This window comes from Capsicum annuum, chromosome 5 (genome assembly GCF_002878395.1).
Source record: "Capsicum annuum cultivar UCD-10X-F1 chromosome 5, UCD10Xv1.1, whole genome shotgun sequence".
NCBI classification, from domain to species: domain Eukaryota; kingdom Viridiplantae; phylum Streptophyta; class Magnoliopsida; order Solanales; family Solanaceae; genus Capsicum; species Capsicum annuum.
The window spans coordinates 8,288,040-8,305,510 of NC_061115.1; the positions used below are offsets into that span (position 1 = coordinate 8,288,040).

The following is a 17,471-nucleotide window of genomic DNA, read 5'->3' on the forward strand; positions in this document are numbered from 1 at the left end:
ATATGTACATTTTATTAATAAAAATGGACATGACACCAGTTTAGCTTCCTTATTTTAGATAGTAGGTTATGGAGGATATGACTGATAGTCCAATTTTTGGTAATGGAATGGATCGTTTTTGCCAATGAAATGAAAGTGGAGCTCATTCGGAATGCTTTTGCGAAAATTCTCGCGAAGAAAATAAAATGTTGTATTTGAAAGTGGGTAGAATATTACTACTTTTGCTATAAGTTGTAATTTTGAAAAAGTGTTGCTATTTATTGTAATTATAGTCTTAAGGATGCTAGTTTCTGTAATTTTTCCATAAAAAAATTAGCTTAACGAGGACATTATTTTAGATAGTAGGTGATGGAGGATATGACTGACAGTCCAATTTTTGGTGAGCCTCGAATGGAATGGATCGTTTTTCTGCCAACAAAATGAAAGTAGAGCCCGTTCTGAATGTTTCTGCGATCCAAAAGTTTTCACGAAGAAAATAAGATGTTGCTCCACTTTCCTCTTTCTTTTCCCCCTTTGCTAATCTTCTCCTCTAACAAGTCGTTGGATGGTTGGAAGATTGCCATGAGTAAGTAAGAAAGGGAGATTGAAAGCAGTTCTCCGTGCACCATACTCGTAATATACCGAATCTGTTGCGACACGGATGGAAATGCATGCTACAGAGGGTTAGCAAAGTAATCAAGCGGTGCATCACTTATCCTTCAACTTATCGAGGATATGAATTTAGATAGGAGGTTATGAAGAATACAACTGAGGATAAAAGGTTAGTTATATAATCAAGCTTTGTCTCACTTATCCTTGCATACTATTGCTCTTGCAGGTTTTTATCTATTAATAAGTTTGTTTAATATGTGTATTATAGTATTTTGTTGAGATTATTGTTTAGATTAATTTATCAATAGCATTTTGTCACGGCTTCTTCATTTATGTTATTCCTTTTTTGTATATTGCTTTGGATTGTTTACTTTTTTGCTTAAATTCTAAAATACAGTCTCGAAACTTGACTTATCCAAAGCAATCTAAGTAACCTTTGTTCGAACTTCATAATACAACCGTGGAGAAGTTAAAACTCAAGAACATTGTCTTGGAGTTCAAAAAAGATATAATGAATAAAATAGGGATAATGCCCACGAAAATATCTGAAGTTTAACCAAATTTTCAGTGGAGTATATTGAACTTTGTGGGGGTCCTATTACCTCCTATACTTTTTTAATTGGAATTAATTCCCCCCAGACTTTTTTAAAGTGGAATTAATCCCCCCTCAAAACATATACCCAGTTTTTTCCGTGGAAAGTGTAGTACACGCACCGTTTCTTCTCCATTTTATCACTTTTCAACATTTTTTCACAATTACAACCATATTAAATATTCCAAGTGATTCCATTGAATTTATGAAGAAAGTTTTTTCAAATAATTGAATGGAACCTTCCATTAATTTTCCATTGAAACTCGGAAGATTTAATTAGCGAGTTCCTTCAATGAAACTCGCTAATTGAAAACTCAATGGAAGATTCAATTTCCATTAATGAAACTCGAAAAATTCGAAAAATTCATTAATGGAACTCAAAAAATTCGAAAAATTTAATTTCATGATTCAATTTCCATTAATGGAACTCGGAAGATTTGAAAAATTCATTAATGAAACTCGGAAGATTCAAAAAATTTAATTTCATGTATGAAGCTATTCAATCTTCCGTTAATGGAACTCGGAAGATTCAATTTCCATGAGGCTATTCAATCTTCCGTTAATGGAACTCGGAAGATTCAATTTCCATTAATGGGACTCAGAATTAAATTAGCGAGTTTTCGAGTTAGAATCTTCCGAATCATTCATTGAGTTTCAATTAGCGAGTTCCATTAAATTATAACCATTAAAGAATTTTTCGAGTTCCATACATGAAATTTAATTCGAAATCTTTCCATTAATTATAACCACTAATCTTTCCGAATTATAATTCCGAGTTCGAATCCATTTATAATTCCGAGTTCAAATTATAAATGGAACTCGAAAGATTCGGAAAAAATCTTTCCATTAATTATAACCATTAATCTTTCCATTAATTATAACCATTAATCTTTCCATTAATTCGGAAAGATTCCAAGTTCCATACATGAAATTTTTTTTCATGATTTTTCGAGTTCCATTAAGAAGAAAGAAGAATGAAAAAATAAATAAAAATATAAAACTTTAAAGAAAAAGAATGAAAAATAAAATAAAAATATAAAACTTTAATAATTATAAAATTAAGGGTCTGTTTGGCAAAAAAAAAAGTTTTAAAACGTTTTTAACACTGTTCACGCGCTTTGAGCGCGTGAATCACACGCAGTGTGCCAAGTGGCAGATATATGCCATTAAAATACGAAAAAAAAAAGTCTGGGCGTAATAGAATCCCCGCAAAGTTCAATATGCTCAACTGGTAATCCGGTCAAACTTCAATTATTTTCGTGGGTATTATCCCAATAAAATAATCACTTTCACGTTATTTCACGTACCTATTAAATCATAAAGCGCAAAACGAAGACAAATCACGTCACAATCCATCAAAAATAATAAAGAAGTAAGAAATAAATAGGAAGTATGTAATTTCTTTATTTAATAATGTACACTGCAAACAAAAAAAGGAATCACAAAGGAAAATTTTCAAGCTACACAATATACACATCAAGATATTATTTTTTTCTTCATAAATTATTTAATAAGATCAAAACAAACAAAAAAGGGAATCACAAATGGATTTTTGCAATAAACTGATATATGATTGAAATATTTTTTTATTGATTTTTCTGAGATATCTTGAAGTGAAATCCATCTGGAAATCTTATAATTGGTGCTCTAATTATTTTGCCTCCTTTAACCATTGTCCATCTGAAAAATTCATGTTCAACAAGACAAAATACAGTAAGAAATTATGAAAAAAAAAAGAGTTCAAATTATATTCACAATGAAAGTTAAATAATATTCACAATGAAAGTTATCTTCATAAAATAATTATATGTACATTTTTTACGATAAACATTAATCAATAACCAAGTAAAATGGTAATAAAAATGTTATGATATGAATGGTAGAGTTAGGATTTTTACGAAGGGATTTTAAAATTTGAAGAAAAACTAATTGAAGGGGGTCGATATTTATTATATATACATAAAATATAATTTTAGTGATGTATAAATAGTATAGTTTTTCGCCGAAGGAGTTTGGTGAATCCCCATTCCAAAGGCTGGCTCCGCCCGTGGTCATATTCATATTATATGTTAAACTAGATACTTTACTAGTCTAAATATCTTTATATTATTTTTTTGATTTTTTATCCAGTGTTTGGTGATACAATAAATCATAATTCATGTTGGATAGTTATGTTGCTTGGATTCTTCAAAAGTGTCGTTGCATGTATGTGGATTCTTCAAAGGTAATGCATTTTGAAGGATCTCGATGGTCGCAACACCATTTTTAGAGAATCAGAGCAACATAGTTGGAAACTAAGTTACTCAGACTCTTCATTTTTGGTATCGCATCCGTGTCGACACGACATGGGTGTAGGTGTGGAAGTGGGTGTGAGGGTGAGATCTGTATCCGATCTGATCAACCGATATTGGGTACTTTGACAAAAATCGATTGTAAAAGTCCATACAAATTTAAGAAATTCTTTAATCAAAACAAAAGTTAAGGTTAAATTGAAGAAAATGAATACCTTGTATATATATAGAAATTTCTATGTTATCGCCTTTTCTTTTAGGAGTAGCTCTTTTCAGGATTTTCTTTTTGAACAATATTTTCTCCTCAAGTTTTCCACATAATATCTCATAATTTATGTTTTATATTAACTCTATTTTTAGATATTAAATTATTTTCGTCGAATCTCCACACCCGTATTCATCCATAAATCCTTATCCCTCATGAATTCTTAAATTAAGACTGTGAAAAATCCGACCTATAGATACGTATCAAACACCCAACTCGAGTCCGAGCAACTTAAGTTGAAAATGTCTACTATGAGTATAGTGTTCCGACCAAAGGCGATTCTATAAAACATATCCGTCTATATAACTTAGATAACGTAAAAATACTTATACACTGTCAATATATATCACTTAAATTAATAAAAAAAAAGTGTAATTAATTACCTATATTTAGTGACTAAAACATGTAGGAAGGTGGCCAAAAAAACCCTACTATATTCTGCACCAGCACATTGCTTCATCCCAGATCCAAATGGCATGAAATTTTTAGCTCCACAACTTGATTGAATATCCTTAAAAATTTTATTACAAAGTTAATTTAGGATTTTATTTTATAATTTTACTAATTTTTAAATAAATATATTTTAACATATATACCTTCCATCTCCATGGATTAAATGAAAGAGGATTCTCAAATTGATTTGAATTTAAATGAAGAGCTGCAGTTGCAATCATAATTACCCATCCTGCTGGAATTGTATATCCTAAACAATAAATTAAAAAAAAAATAGTGGAATTTAATATGTGTTTGGTGGAAAATATTTTTCTAAAAATTTTCTATTTCAAATGAACTATTGGAGAAGAATAAAAGTTTAAAGTAGTTTTCTTATTTTTTAATCATACAATAATTTTTTTAAAAAAAATATTTTCGTTCGTATCAATTATCAAATACACCCTTAAATTTTTTAATTTTCTTTATGTTATCATACCGTTAACTGGAATATCCTTTAATGCTCGACGAAATAATCCAGGTGCAATATTTCCAAGCCTAAGGACTTCATTGATAACCTATAGTATATATACAGAAGATTAAATAATAAAAATAACCTATAGCATATATACAGAAGATTAAATAATAAAATTAGCCACGTCATAATATGTCAAACTAAAGTAACATAAATGTTTTTCTGTTGTGGATTTAACTTATATCCATCAACACTGAAAGTAATCATAAGGTTATACTATCAACACATTTGACCTACTATAAAAGGTTACAATAATATCCTCGATGAAATTTCACAAGGTCGGTCTAAGGAGGATAGAATATGCGGATACTTTATCACTATCTCGTGGAGATAAAAAAGTTGTTTTCAAGAGACCCTCGACTCGGAAGGTAGAATGTGCGGATACTTTATCACTACCTCGTGGAGATAAAGAAGTTGTTTCCAAGAGACCCTCGACTCGGAAGGTAGAATGTGCGGATACCTCACCACCACCTCGTGGTGACAAAGAAGTTGTTTTCAAGTGACCCTCGACTCAAATGCAAGGGCGGAGCCACCTTATGGTTAGGGGTTCACCGAACCCCCTTCAGTGAAAAATTATATTATTTATACATGGTTAAATTATTTTTTATGCATATATAATTGATGTCGAACTCTCTTTCGACTAGCTCGTATACCTACTTTTTTCAATTTTGAACCCCTTAGTAAAAATTCTAGCTCAAAGTGCCTACTATAAAAGGTTATTTCTCTTATTTTCCCAATTACAAATTCCACTTGTTATGAACATTTAGTACTAGTAATTATCTTGTAATTAAATAAACCTGATAAGGAAAAATTATCATTACTGTATGGAGTCCTTCAAAAATAATTTTTTTTCCTCCACGAGGTAGACGTAAGAATTTACGAAAGTCCAATCAAATAATCCAAACGAGAAAATCATATCTTCAAAGCTCATCACTTCAATAAAGGCATTGAAGTCAGGAGGCCGACCCCCAAATTTTTTCTAATGGATCTGTGAAATTTTACCGAATATATTACTGTTATTGTGATGTACAAAAGTTCTAACACATCATGTATTATAAGTATAGAAAATACCTGAAGTGTAAAGGTCATAGATTTATAGTCATTCCAACTAAGAGGGGCATCCAAATTTTCTTTATTCTTCAAAATTGTCTCATGCTCAGTCTGAATTAAAATAACATATGATTAGATAAATAAAATCAAATCGCGTAGAAAAATAATTATATGTAACTGTTCAGAATAAGCGATATTAAGGTACTTACTATTAATTCTTCTAGAACATCAGGATGTTCAACAAGCAACTTGAAAGACAAAGCCAATGTTGTTGAAATTGAATCAGAGGTAACAAATAACAAACCAAACATCATTTGAACAATGTAATCTTCTGTTAAAAATTTCTGAGAATCCATGTCTCTCAGAAGATGATCGACTAGGTCTTCCTCTCTATTATCGCGATTTTTTGTTGATGAATCGAGCCTTTTTTTCAGTATGTCCCTCATTGTTTCGCGTACTTTCTTATGTATCTGCATTAGAGTCCGTTTGAGTTAGCTGATAAGTCTTTAAGTGATGAATAGTTGCTCTTTCTGTCCCATATTAGTTGTCCACGATACTACAGTAAGCTGTTCCAAATTACTTACCAATTTACAAAACAAAGATAGAATTAGTTACATTTTTATCATTTTATCCTTATAGTTAATTCTTTCTGAAAGTGTGAACAAGTTAGAGATAAGCATTCATTACCTTCTGCACTATGATCAAATCTACTACGACACACTTCAACTTTACAGGACCTTTGAACTAAATGTTAGCATATTTTTGTTACTTTTTTGTACTGACGTGACACCTTTATTACATAAAATGAGGCTCACGTCAAAGGTGTCACGTCAGCTAAAAAGGTTGACAAAAGATGTCACGTCAGCTAAAAAGGATAACAAAAATACGCTAAAATTTAGTTCAGGGGTAATAGGACTCCCGTAAAATTGGAGTGTGTCGTAGCAAATTTGATCATAGTTGAAAGTAAAGCGTCCGAGCAACTTAGCGTAAAATTACCTTTTTTATTTATAATTTTTCATAAAGGACGTGTGAAAGAGAAAGTGGACAACTAACACAGTACGAAAAGAGTACATGTTTAGATAAACGTACAAACTGATGTGTTTGGTAAAAAAGTGTTGATAAACTGTTCTTTTTGTTAGAATGACTGAAATAAAATTAAGGTTTTTTAATACCTGCAAACATTTGTGATGAGCAGTTCCAGGAAGATTAATTGGGAAAGACATTAAGCCTTCTACTAAGTCTCTGAACATGTCACTTATATTATATGGTGCATTCTCTAAATCACCACTGAATATTTGCTTTGCAGCAAAATCAACTGTCATCTGCAATTTGCCAAAAGGAAAAAAAAACAGTTGGAAATAACTATAATACATAGATAGACATCTCAATTTGACGTCAACAGGCAACTAAAAGGCAACTAAACACTTTAAATTTGATGATGCATAAATATCTAGAAACCTCAACTTATCTCCATTTTGTCAGTTGAACATTCCATCTTATAAAATAAAAATCTAAACACTTCAAGATTTATGTACCATATTAATATTGGATGTCCCGGAGACGCAGATGAGAACGAGATGAAGTGTGTCTAGATCGTGTCAGTTGAACACTCTAACTTATAAAACTATCATTTAGACACCTCCAAAATTATATTTATGTATCACTTCAGCATCTAGGTATCCACGAGACACAGATGAGAACGAGATGAAGTATCTAAATATATTGCTTCAGTTGAACACTCTAGGTTATAAAATCATCATCTAAGCACCTCCAAAATTTATGTATCATGTCAGCATCTGGGGGTCCATGAGACACAGATGAGAACGAGATGAAGTGTCTAGATTGTGCCAGTTGAACACTCCAACTTATAACATGATCATCTAGACACCTTCAAATTAAAATTTCTGTTTCATGTCAATATCGGATGTCTCCGAGACACATATGAGAATGAGATGAAGTGTCTAAATTGTTTCAGTTGAACACACCAACTTATAAAATGATCATCTAGACACCTTCAAATTAAAATTTCTGTTTCATGTCAACACCGGATGTCCTCGAGACACATATGAGGACGAGATGAAGTGTCTAAATTGTGTCAGTTGAACACGTCAGGTTATAAAATGATCATTTGAACGCCCTCAAAATTTATGTATCACGTCGGCATTTGAGTGTCCACGAGACACAAATGAGGACGAGATGAAGTGTCTAGATTGCGTCAGTGAACACTCTGGCTTATCAAAATGATCATCTAGACATCTCCAAAATTTATATTCACCACGTCATCATCTTAGTTTCCACGAGACATTGATGAGGACGAGATGAAGTGTCTAGATTTTATCAGTTGAACTACATTCCAGCTTATAAAATGATCATCTCGACATCTCTAAAACATATGTGATACATCAGCATCAAATGCCCACAAAACACATATGAAAACGAGATGAAGTGTCTAGATGTGCATAGATAGAATGAGACATATGCAAGTAGTAGTAATTGTAATTTACTTACTTTAATGGCTGCACTTTTTACTTCAAGAGATTCATGACCTGACCACTTTTCAAGAATCAAATTAATATAGTTTTCCATTTGAGGAAGTAACTTTTCCTTTAATGCCTCAACACCAAAATGATTCAATGTCAAATGTCTTGTATATTTTCTTGAAGAATGAGTATTTTGTTCAAATACTTCTGCAAAAGTGTCTAATGACCATGTATCCACTAATTTCCCATCTTGCTTAAGAATAAAATTGTTGAATTCTGGATCTGCACTTATGATCACTGGCCTTCCTGCTATATTTGTTTTAAACATTTGTCCATATCTGAAATAAGTAGAAATAAAATCATGTTCATGCTATGAACATATTTCATGAGTATAATAAGAGCAATACATTCCCCGTTTCAATTTATATGACGTTATTTTTCTTGAGTCGAGAATTTTTCAGAAACAATTTCACCTTCGTATGGTAAGGGATAATGTCTACGTACTGCGTACATGCACACCACCCTTTCTAGACCATGCATGTGGAATTACGCTAGGTATGTCATTATGTTGCTGTTGTTATATGAGTGAACACGGAGTTCAACTAAAAAAATAATGATTTTTAAAACTTATGATATTAAATATGTTGTACTAATATTTTTATGGCTATAAAACTTGTGAACATGTTATGCAATTTGTATGGCTAATCAAAAAATTTCATTAAGGATAAAATGGAAAACTGAAAATATATTGTTCCCAATTTTGGTAAGAAATTGAATTGAAACGATCTCGATTTATATGTTGATGTTTGACTTGACACATAAATTATGAAAGAAAGTCCATCCAAACAACTTAAATATATTTATATGTCTATAAATCATCTTATAAAGTGTGAGATAAAAATTTTAAAGTTAAATTATTTTTAAATATAAAAAGATATTATTCTTTTTGTAACAAATTAAAAAAGAAATATATGCTATATAAAAGAAGACAGAAAAAGTAAATAAAATGGAACATAACAAATCAATATGTACCGTCGAAGAATAATAATATAAATGACAGATCCAAAATTTGTTCATAGATTCGACATAACTTAATATTTTTTTTTATAGAATATAGATTAAAGCATCAAATACCCTCTGAACTGAAGTAGGATTAAATTTGCTACGACACATTTCAATTTTATCGGAGTCCTATTAATTTCGAACTAAATTTTCACGTATTTTTGCCAATCATTTTAGCTGACGTGATACCTTTTGTCAACTTTTTTAGCTGACATGGCGCCTTTGATGTGAGTCCCATTTCGTGTAATAAAAGTGCCACGTCAGCACAAAAGGGTGACAAAAATATGCTAAAATTGAGTTCGAGGAGGTAATAGAACCCCTGTGAAGTTGGAGTTTGTCGTAGCAACTTTGATTATAGTTCTAGGGTACTGGATGCTTTATCTCTATAATATAATACTAATATATGAAGGACAAAATCTAACTACAAATAAAATTGAAAATACATTTTAGAACCCAATTTTTCCATACAGAATATAACATCTAAATTCTGAATACGTCACCATTTACACTTACTTTTGAATTCTATTTTTCAAGAATGGAGGAAGGTCCAAAGAGTGACTTGGAAGGATCAATTGAAGTGTTTCACCAATTAAAGGAAATCCCATTGAACCTGGTGGAAGAACTCCATTGCATTTTGGATTTCTCCATCTATAAATCCATTTAGTAAAATAAATTGTTAAAAGTGTTAACACAAAATAACAAACTCCCAATAAATTTATCTTTCTCATCTCTTCCAAAAAGGAGGTGAAGAGAGTGTCCATCGTCGTAAAATTATGTTGTAGTGGACTTGAATCTGATTATAAAGACGACAAGTAAAAGAGATAAAAATAAAGTTTTTTCACAATATACATATATATATAGGCCTTTGGGGGTGCTTCAAAGTTATTACATAATAGTATCTAAAGAAAAACTTTGTGGTGATTAATCCAAAGATTTAATTAAATAATTAGTTGTTATGTGTTGATTAGGGGAAATAACAATTTGGAGCAATAAAAATAGTAGTAAAGGACATTGGCTAGTATCAAATTTGATTTTTTTGGAAAAAAAAAATCATATTTGTTCCAAAGATAGGAATAAGAAGATTAAAAAAGAATAAAAAGAATGAATAGGTTAATTTAAGGTATCAAGGGATGTTGATAATACCAATGCAAAGTGTGTAGATTCTTAATTTTGATGTTGCTATTTAATTTGTGTCTGTTTTTTTCTTAATATTTTTGCATGTATACACTCATTTAGGGGCAACTTCACATATACGCAGAGGCGGAGCAAGAATTTCAAGTAAGGGATTCAATATTAAAAAAAAAATTAAGTCGAAGGGGGTTCAACACCTACTATAACCGCATAAAAAATAATTTTAATCATATATAAATAATATATATTTCCAGGAGATTCGGACGAACCCCTAAAGAGGGCTAGCTGACTCCTATACGGTGTTTGAAGTTGGTCATAAGAAAGTGAAATTTCGAACGCTTCAGATGGTTAAGATGCAAATAGATATAGTTGAAGCTCAATCATATAGTTAAATAATTTCGCGGTGTCATGTGGGACCCAGACAAGTGCTGGAAAACAATTGAAATATGGTGAAATATCCATTGCTTATGGTCTAAGTTGCTCGGACTTTCCAAAATTATTGCCGCACTTGTGTCGGATTCTTCAAAAATATACTATTTTTGAAAGATCCGACACGCATCTATTGACATTTTTGAAAAGTCCGAGCAACATAGCTTATCTAAAACTTGCTTCTCTTTGGAGACACTTTATTTAATCCGTATATTAGAAAAGGCATCTAATTATCACTTGATCCTTAAATGAGATTTGATCATTTAGCACTCTATTGATACGCTATGTTGCTCCGACTCTTTTGTTGCTCCGACTCTTTAAAAATGTTATCATCCCCATATCAGATTCTCCAAAGCTACACTACTTTTGGAGAAATCAATACATCGGACACATAGCCACACACAATCATCTCGACACCACAATAAATTAAAGACTTCAGCAAAGTAACTCATAATAAAGACTTCAAACAGACTCGTAATAAGATTATGTGAACTCAAAATTCACTAAGTAAAACAAAACCAATTAAATCACAGCTTGCTTCTCCTGTGATGCTTCTGATAACATTATTTTTCGAATTCTCCAAAAAACAAAGCTCATGCCCAAATGACGAATTTGGATTTCTGTTTTGGTTTCAGTAGATGAAAATTTGTATTCCCATGTCTTCAATGAAATCAGAAAATTCGGTCATTTGTCGACCCTCGTTCCACTAGCCTCCAATTGTGAACTCTATATCAATCAGTTGTCGTGGTTTTAGGACAGTATATCTATCTCTTGAATTTCTTAATGCGATCACATAGTTGCTTAAGGACTTTGTGTATTGTTTATTCCGAACTGGATTTAACCATGTTACTTTCAGAAAAGGAGAATTTGTGTCTCTATGTGCTTCCTAATGAAACATCAAGAATAAAACTCCCTGTGGAGGTGCCTCTATAACTTCCGGAGCTGGCATTAGGCATAAATTTTGCACGTGATAGAATGCAAGAGAAAAGACTGGTAATTATCACTCGTTGCTGTTCACAGTGATTCATGGTTGCTTTTCTGTAGCATTCTACTTTGGTGCATGGTTTGGGTTAGGCTTTTTCCTGTTTGTTAGAAGACATTGGAGGCTTGGGGCTCCCCTTTTGCAAATGTATAACGCTGCCATTTATACTATCTTTTACGCTTTCCACGCAACGGAGTATGTCTGTTCGAGTAACATTGTCCTTCCCTACAAGCCAAATTAGCTTCAGCAGATACAGTAGTTTCTGCAGATAACTTCCCTATCACACATTTTTTCCTGCCTCAGCAGGGCATGGAAACTAATAATCCTACAATGACGGCAAAGCCAGCTCCTTCACTTGTTATAATTCTTTGAACATTCTGATGTCCAGTACTAAAAGAACCCGATTTCCCTACACTAAAAGTTCAACCAATTCACTCGAAACCCACTGGTTCATATATTTTCCGTCTCTTTTCTTCCGCCTCTTTAATTAGATTCGTCTGAAAGCTGTACACTCGCTGATTCCACATTCAAAAGCTCTTTAATTTGTCCTTTTATGCCCACATCTTGTGCTTGGTGAAAAAATATTCAGCATTGTCGTATTGAGTCGGATCTTTTCTCTGTATTGGGACTAAGCTCTCCTTATAATACAGAAACCAACAGAAGCCAGAGCTTAGAATAAGAAATTGATCAACAACAACAGCATACCCAGTGAAACCCCACAAGTAGGGTCTGGGAGGGTAGCGTCTGCACAGACCTTACCCCTACCTCGTGGAAGTAGAGTGTCTGTTTCCGGGAGACCCTCGGCTCAAGTGCCACAAATCCAAGTAAAAGAAGAATAAAGCAGTGAAATTAATAAGGAAAGCAGTCATAACCTACAAGAAAGGAACAATAACGACAACAAAATAGTGTGATAATAGAAACACAATAAACAACCGAAGATGATAGACATCAGAAGCAAGAACTACAAGAATACGGCTGGTACTACAACAGACACCTACGGCCTTTGAAAAAACAAGACTCCACTACCTACTAACCTTCTATCGTAACTAATCAAAACCAAGATTAGTAACTTCTTGGCGCTATGATCATGGAAAACCATCCCATTAGTTTCTGTTAGTTCATTAATAAACTTATAGTACTCCCACAATGCTGAGAGGCCAATGCCATTTTATAGGAGGATTAACAGTAAAAACCTTGATCCAATTATTCTCTCCAATCCTTACCCATTATATCATAAAAGGACATCAAGAGGCTGCAAGCTAAGAGAACTAGCCACAACGTAACATTAAAGTCCCACAATGATCATACTAACAAAGTTTCCACGAAACCCAAAAACTATCCACCCAAATAGCTGTATATTTTACTCTGCAATGGTGAAGCTACGAATTCTGCTAAGGGTGCTCAAGACTGACATATATCTCTAAAAATTTGAATTTGATATATATTTAAAAGAAAAGGCAGACTGGTGCACTAAAGCTCTCGCTATGCGCTATGTGCGAGATCTCTTGAAGGCCCGAACCATAAAAGTTTATTGTACGCTGCCTTACACCATAATTCGGAAACCCGTGACCTTCTGGTCACATGACAACAACTTTTCAATTACTCCACGGCTCCCCCTTCTACTTCCTGATATATATACACAATATTATTTTTTATATGTACAAATATAATTTTTCGACCAAGGGTGTTCAACTGACCAACTGTTACTTGCACCAACTAACAACAACAATAACATACACGGTGTAATCCCACAAAGTAGACTTTAGAAAATTGTATGAAATATATATGCCAAAATTACTTCTCATATATATATATATATATATTAAATCTTGAACAGTTTTAACAAAGTTGCTGACTTTTTCACACAACAGGTAAAACTCAAACGAGTTATGCAAGAAGTGAACTCACCTAGACAAACCCTAATGAGTAAAAACAGTTATTTTCTTGTTTTACAGTTTACACATATTTACTGTTTACTTTTTCTAGTCTGTATACATAAGTTATACACTAATTATACACCATTATACGTGAATTACAAAGAATTAAATAAAAAGGACAGCACGATGCACAAAAGAGCAAGACTTAACAGTGTTAGAAGAGGAATTTTCCGATTTCGGGTCGACCCGTCACCGTGAACCGGGAGCTGCGAACCGGCTAGAGAAAGGTTTTGGGAATTTTCAGAATAATACCATTTATTAATGAATAAAAAATATCCTTTTTCCTATGTGATAACGGTTTAGGATAGGAGAAAAAAGTGGAATTACTTATATGGTAATTTGATTTATTTTAAAAGTAAAAAACATAAAGATACACCTTAAACTATTATATTTACACAAATTATCACCCTTATAAAATAATTACAAAAAATTCAACTAATTATGTATCTTTGTTGGATGTATCGGGAGTTAATTATTTATTCTGACTCAAAATCAAAATAAATATATCGCGAGCTAATTATGTATCTCTATAAATGAAAAAATTTATCTTTGTTGGATATATTATGCGTCTCGATAGACTCAAAATCAAAAAAAATATATCGCAAACTAATTATGTATTTTTTACAAAGAAAAAAATCTATCTTCGTAGGATGTATCGGGAGCTAATTTTTCATCTCGACAAACTCAAAATAGAGATTTTTCAATAATTATGTAAAATATCAAAAAAATTTAAAATTAAGCTCCAAACTATCGAGATTTATGTTGTTTGGCCTTATTTTTATTTTTTTAAAAAAAAAGTTTAACGTAGATAGCTATTAGCTTTCTTTGCCTCAATTTGATGAATCGCATCTTCGCACAATGGCATTTTTTACTAATGCAATCATATTATCAGATAGTCGTGAAAACGAAGTCTATCACTACGCCGACCAGCAAATATGAGATTAGGCCATTCTTAAAGACTAGTTTAGGTGTACGCATTTCGCGTATGTACCTCGTTTTAATAACTTTAATAAGTTTAAACGTTACAATAAATATGATATTTGTTTTAAATAATAAAGAAGAATATAATAATTAGATTTAACATCTTTTAAACATGCGAAGATGGAGGATTTATTTAATTAAACTTAATATTTATCAAAAAAAAATCTTAAAGGCAATCGAAATTTATCTACCACTTGATTCCGTTTTATCTAGTTCACTTATAAGTTTTAAACTACAACAAAACTATACGATGATATAGATATCAAAACAATACAATTAAACCCAACCCTTGCAAAAATAAATTCTCAAAGTCGATCGTTATTCGTCTACTACCTATAAACTACAACAAAATAATACGATAATAGAGATATCATAACAATGCAATTAAACCTGACCTTTATATACACATAAAAAAAAAAATCAAAACTGAAATATCAAAACAATACAATTAAACCTAACATTTACCTAAAAAAAAATTCGATTGACATTTATCTGCCACCTGTAAACTACAATAAAATAATACGATAATAAAAATATCCAAATAATACAATTAAACCTAATTTTTACACAAAAATTCATAAACTTATTGTTTGAGTAGAAAGCACAAAGTTACTCAATAACGAAAGCTTGTTGTTCATGATCAATAAATATAATGTAATAGAAAAGGAAATTTAAAATCTAGAAACAACAAAGCCAAGTTATAGATTCAATAATGAAAATTACATACCAACATGAAAAGATGTTTCGTTATTTTTTATCAATAAAATCAATGTAATAGAAAAGAAAATTCTAAACCTGAAAATTAAACCAACATATTATATTAGAGATCTAATAACAAAACTATTTACAAACATAAAAGGATGATTTGTTAATTATGGTCAATAAAATTAAAATATAATATAAATAGAAATTTGAAATCCAAAAAATATAAAATTACCCAACAACAAAACTTCGGTCACAAAATTTTATTACCTAAATAAGATATCTGTATAAACCTAAAAAAGAAATTCTAAAATTGGAAAAAAATATATAATGATTTCTAAAGTAAAATACTACAACAAAAGAATAAAGTTCTAACCTAAAAATGCAAAACCTTTTTCTTTTCTTGGGAAAGTCCACCAACCCTTTTTTATTTGGAAAAAATCACGTATTGCCTTTAGTTTTTGCAGGAATTTTTTTTGCTTAATTTTAACTTATTTTATATAAAATAGTTCCACCAATTTTTCTAAAATATTTAAATTTTTACCTTATATAGAACTTTTTTTGATATAATAATTTTTGTGAAGTTGGATTTTTTTAACAAAATATTATCATAAATTTAGGAATTCAACTAAAAGTAGAAAATCTACTCTATTTAATTTTCTTATATATTTATTATAGTTAATATTAAATATTATAAATTAAAGGAAAACTGTGAAAAGACGATTTTATCTATTGCGCAGAATTTTTTAATAAAGGGCAAAAAGTTCAAAATATTTTCTAAGGTCTTCACACTTTTAATATATTACAGATACAGATTACAGATTACAGATTACAGATACAAATACAAATACAAATACAGATTATAGACTTGATGGAATGGCCTGCATCTCGTAAATGATCCGTTAGGCATTATTAATATTTTTGGAGGAAAACTTGCAAACTCATATATGCATTAAATTTTAGTTAATTTATTATTTTAGTTTAATGTGAGAACTAAGTTGAATGATTACTTGGTTTATATCTTTCCTCTTTTTTTTTTTTTTTTTTTTTTTTTTACGAAATTTTATATACGCATAATTTTATTAAAAATCATTAGTGAATAATAGTAGCAACCGGTTATTCATTAATATAATCATTTCACATAATAAGAGAATATCTTCACATTGTGTTTGCATCTTTTTTCTTTTCAAAATAAAAAATAATGAGTTTTTTCTTTACAAGCTAAAAACTTTTGGGGTAAAGTTAACACTTTTAAAAATTTAAAATCGTGATTTGTAATCCGAAATCATGTATTTTGTTGAATTTGATTTCAAATCATGAATTCCCGATCCAAATCACATATTCAAACACTAATTTAAAATCTATGACTTCACATTGTATATCCAAACACAAGCTAAATTTGAGAGTTCATGTCTAAATCATTTTACTTAATCTCAATTGTTAACTAAGCACTCCAACTCATCTTTATTATATTTCACGAACATTTCATACTAACATGAAGTATTATTTTTTAAATTAAAATGTTGAAGTGACTCAATAAAAATGAATGAAAAAATAGAATAAACATACACCTTGGCTTATCATATTTGTACAAATTTTAATTTTTATATAATAATTATAAAAATTTTAACTAATTATGTATTTTCATTATACATATCGGGAATTATGTAGTTTTATTAAAAAAAAATATACTATATTTTTTAGATATATTAAAATCTAATTATATATTTTGATAGATTTAAAATTAACTTTTTAAATAATTATATAAAATATCAAGATTTTTACTTGTATAATTAAGCTACAAACTGTCAAGATATATGTGCAGTGCATGCTGTGTCTTTCATTCTCGTGTTCATTTTGTTCCATTTTCCCTACAATTTCGTGAAAGCAGCCAAAAGGCAGTTGACAAACAAGACCAGCAAGGGGAAAGGAACAATCAAGAACAACAACCTACATAGTCTAGTCATTATTATTATTATAAATAAAAAATTCAAGAACCCTTTGAAAAAATCAA

At 30.7% G+C, this 17,471-nt stretch overlaps 2 protein-coding genes across 2 annotated transcripts in view; one reads left to right on the top strand and one right to left on the bottom strand.

Annotated features, from left to right (window-relative positions):
- Positions 1–4,118: 4,118 nt before the first annotated feature.
- On the bottom strand, positions 4,119–10,087 carry LOC107871590 (cucurbitadienol 11-hydroxylase). The gene is made up of 8 exons (XM_016718524.2): positions 9,809–10,087; positions 8,262–8,571; positions 6,926–7,075; positions 5,963–6,223; positions 5,775–5,864; positions 4,668–4,746; positions 4,336–4,442; positions 4,119–4,250 (listed from the first exon to the last, which is right to left on the bottom strand). Exons 1-8 carry the CDS (start codon positions 10,054–10,056, stop codon positions 4,119–4,121), a joined length of 1,377 nt encoding a protein of 458 aa, XP_016574010.2. The 5' UTR covers positions 10,057–10,087.
- A 7,196-nt stretch (positions 10,088–17,283) lies between these two features.
- LOC107870290 (inositol phosphorylceramide glucuronosyltransferase 1) overlaps positions 17,284–17,471 on the top strand; it is a gene marked incomplete in the record, with an annotated part of 15,543 nt that continues 15,355 nt past the window's right edge. Inside the window, 1 exon segment of the mRNA XM_047412491.1 lies at positions 17,284–17,471.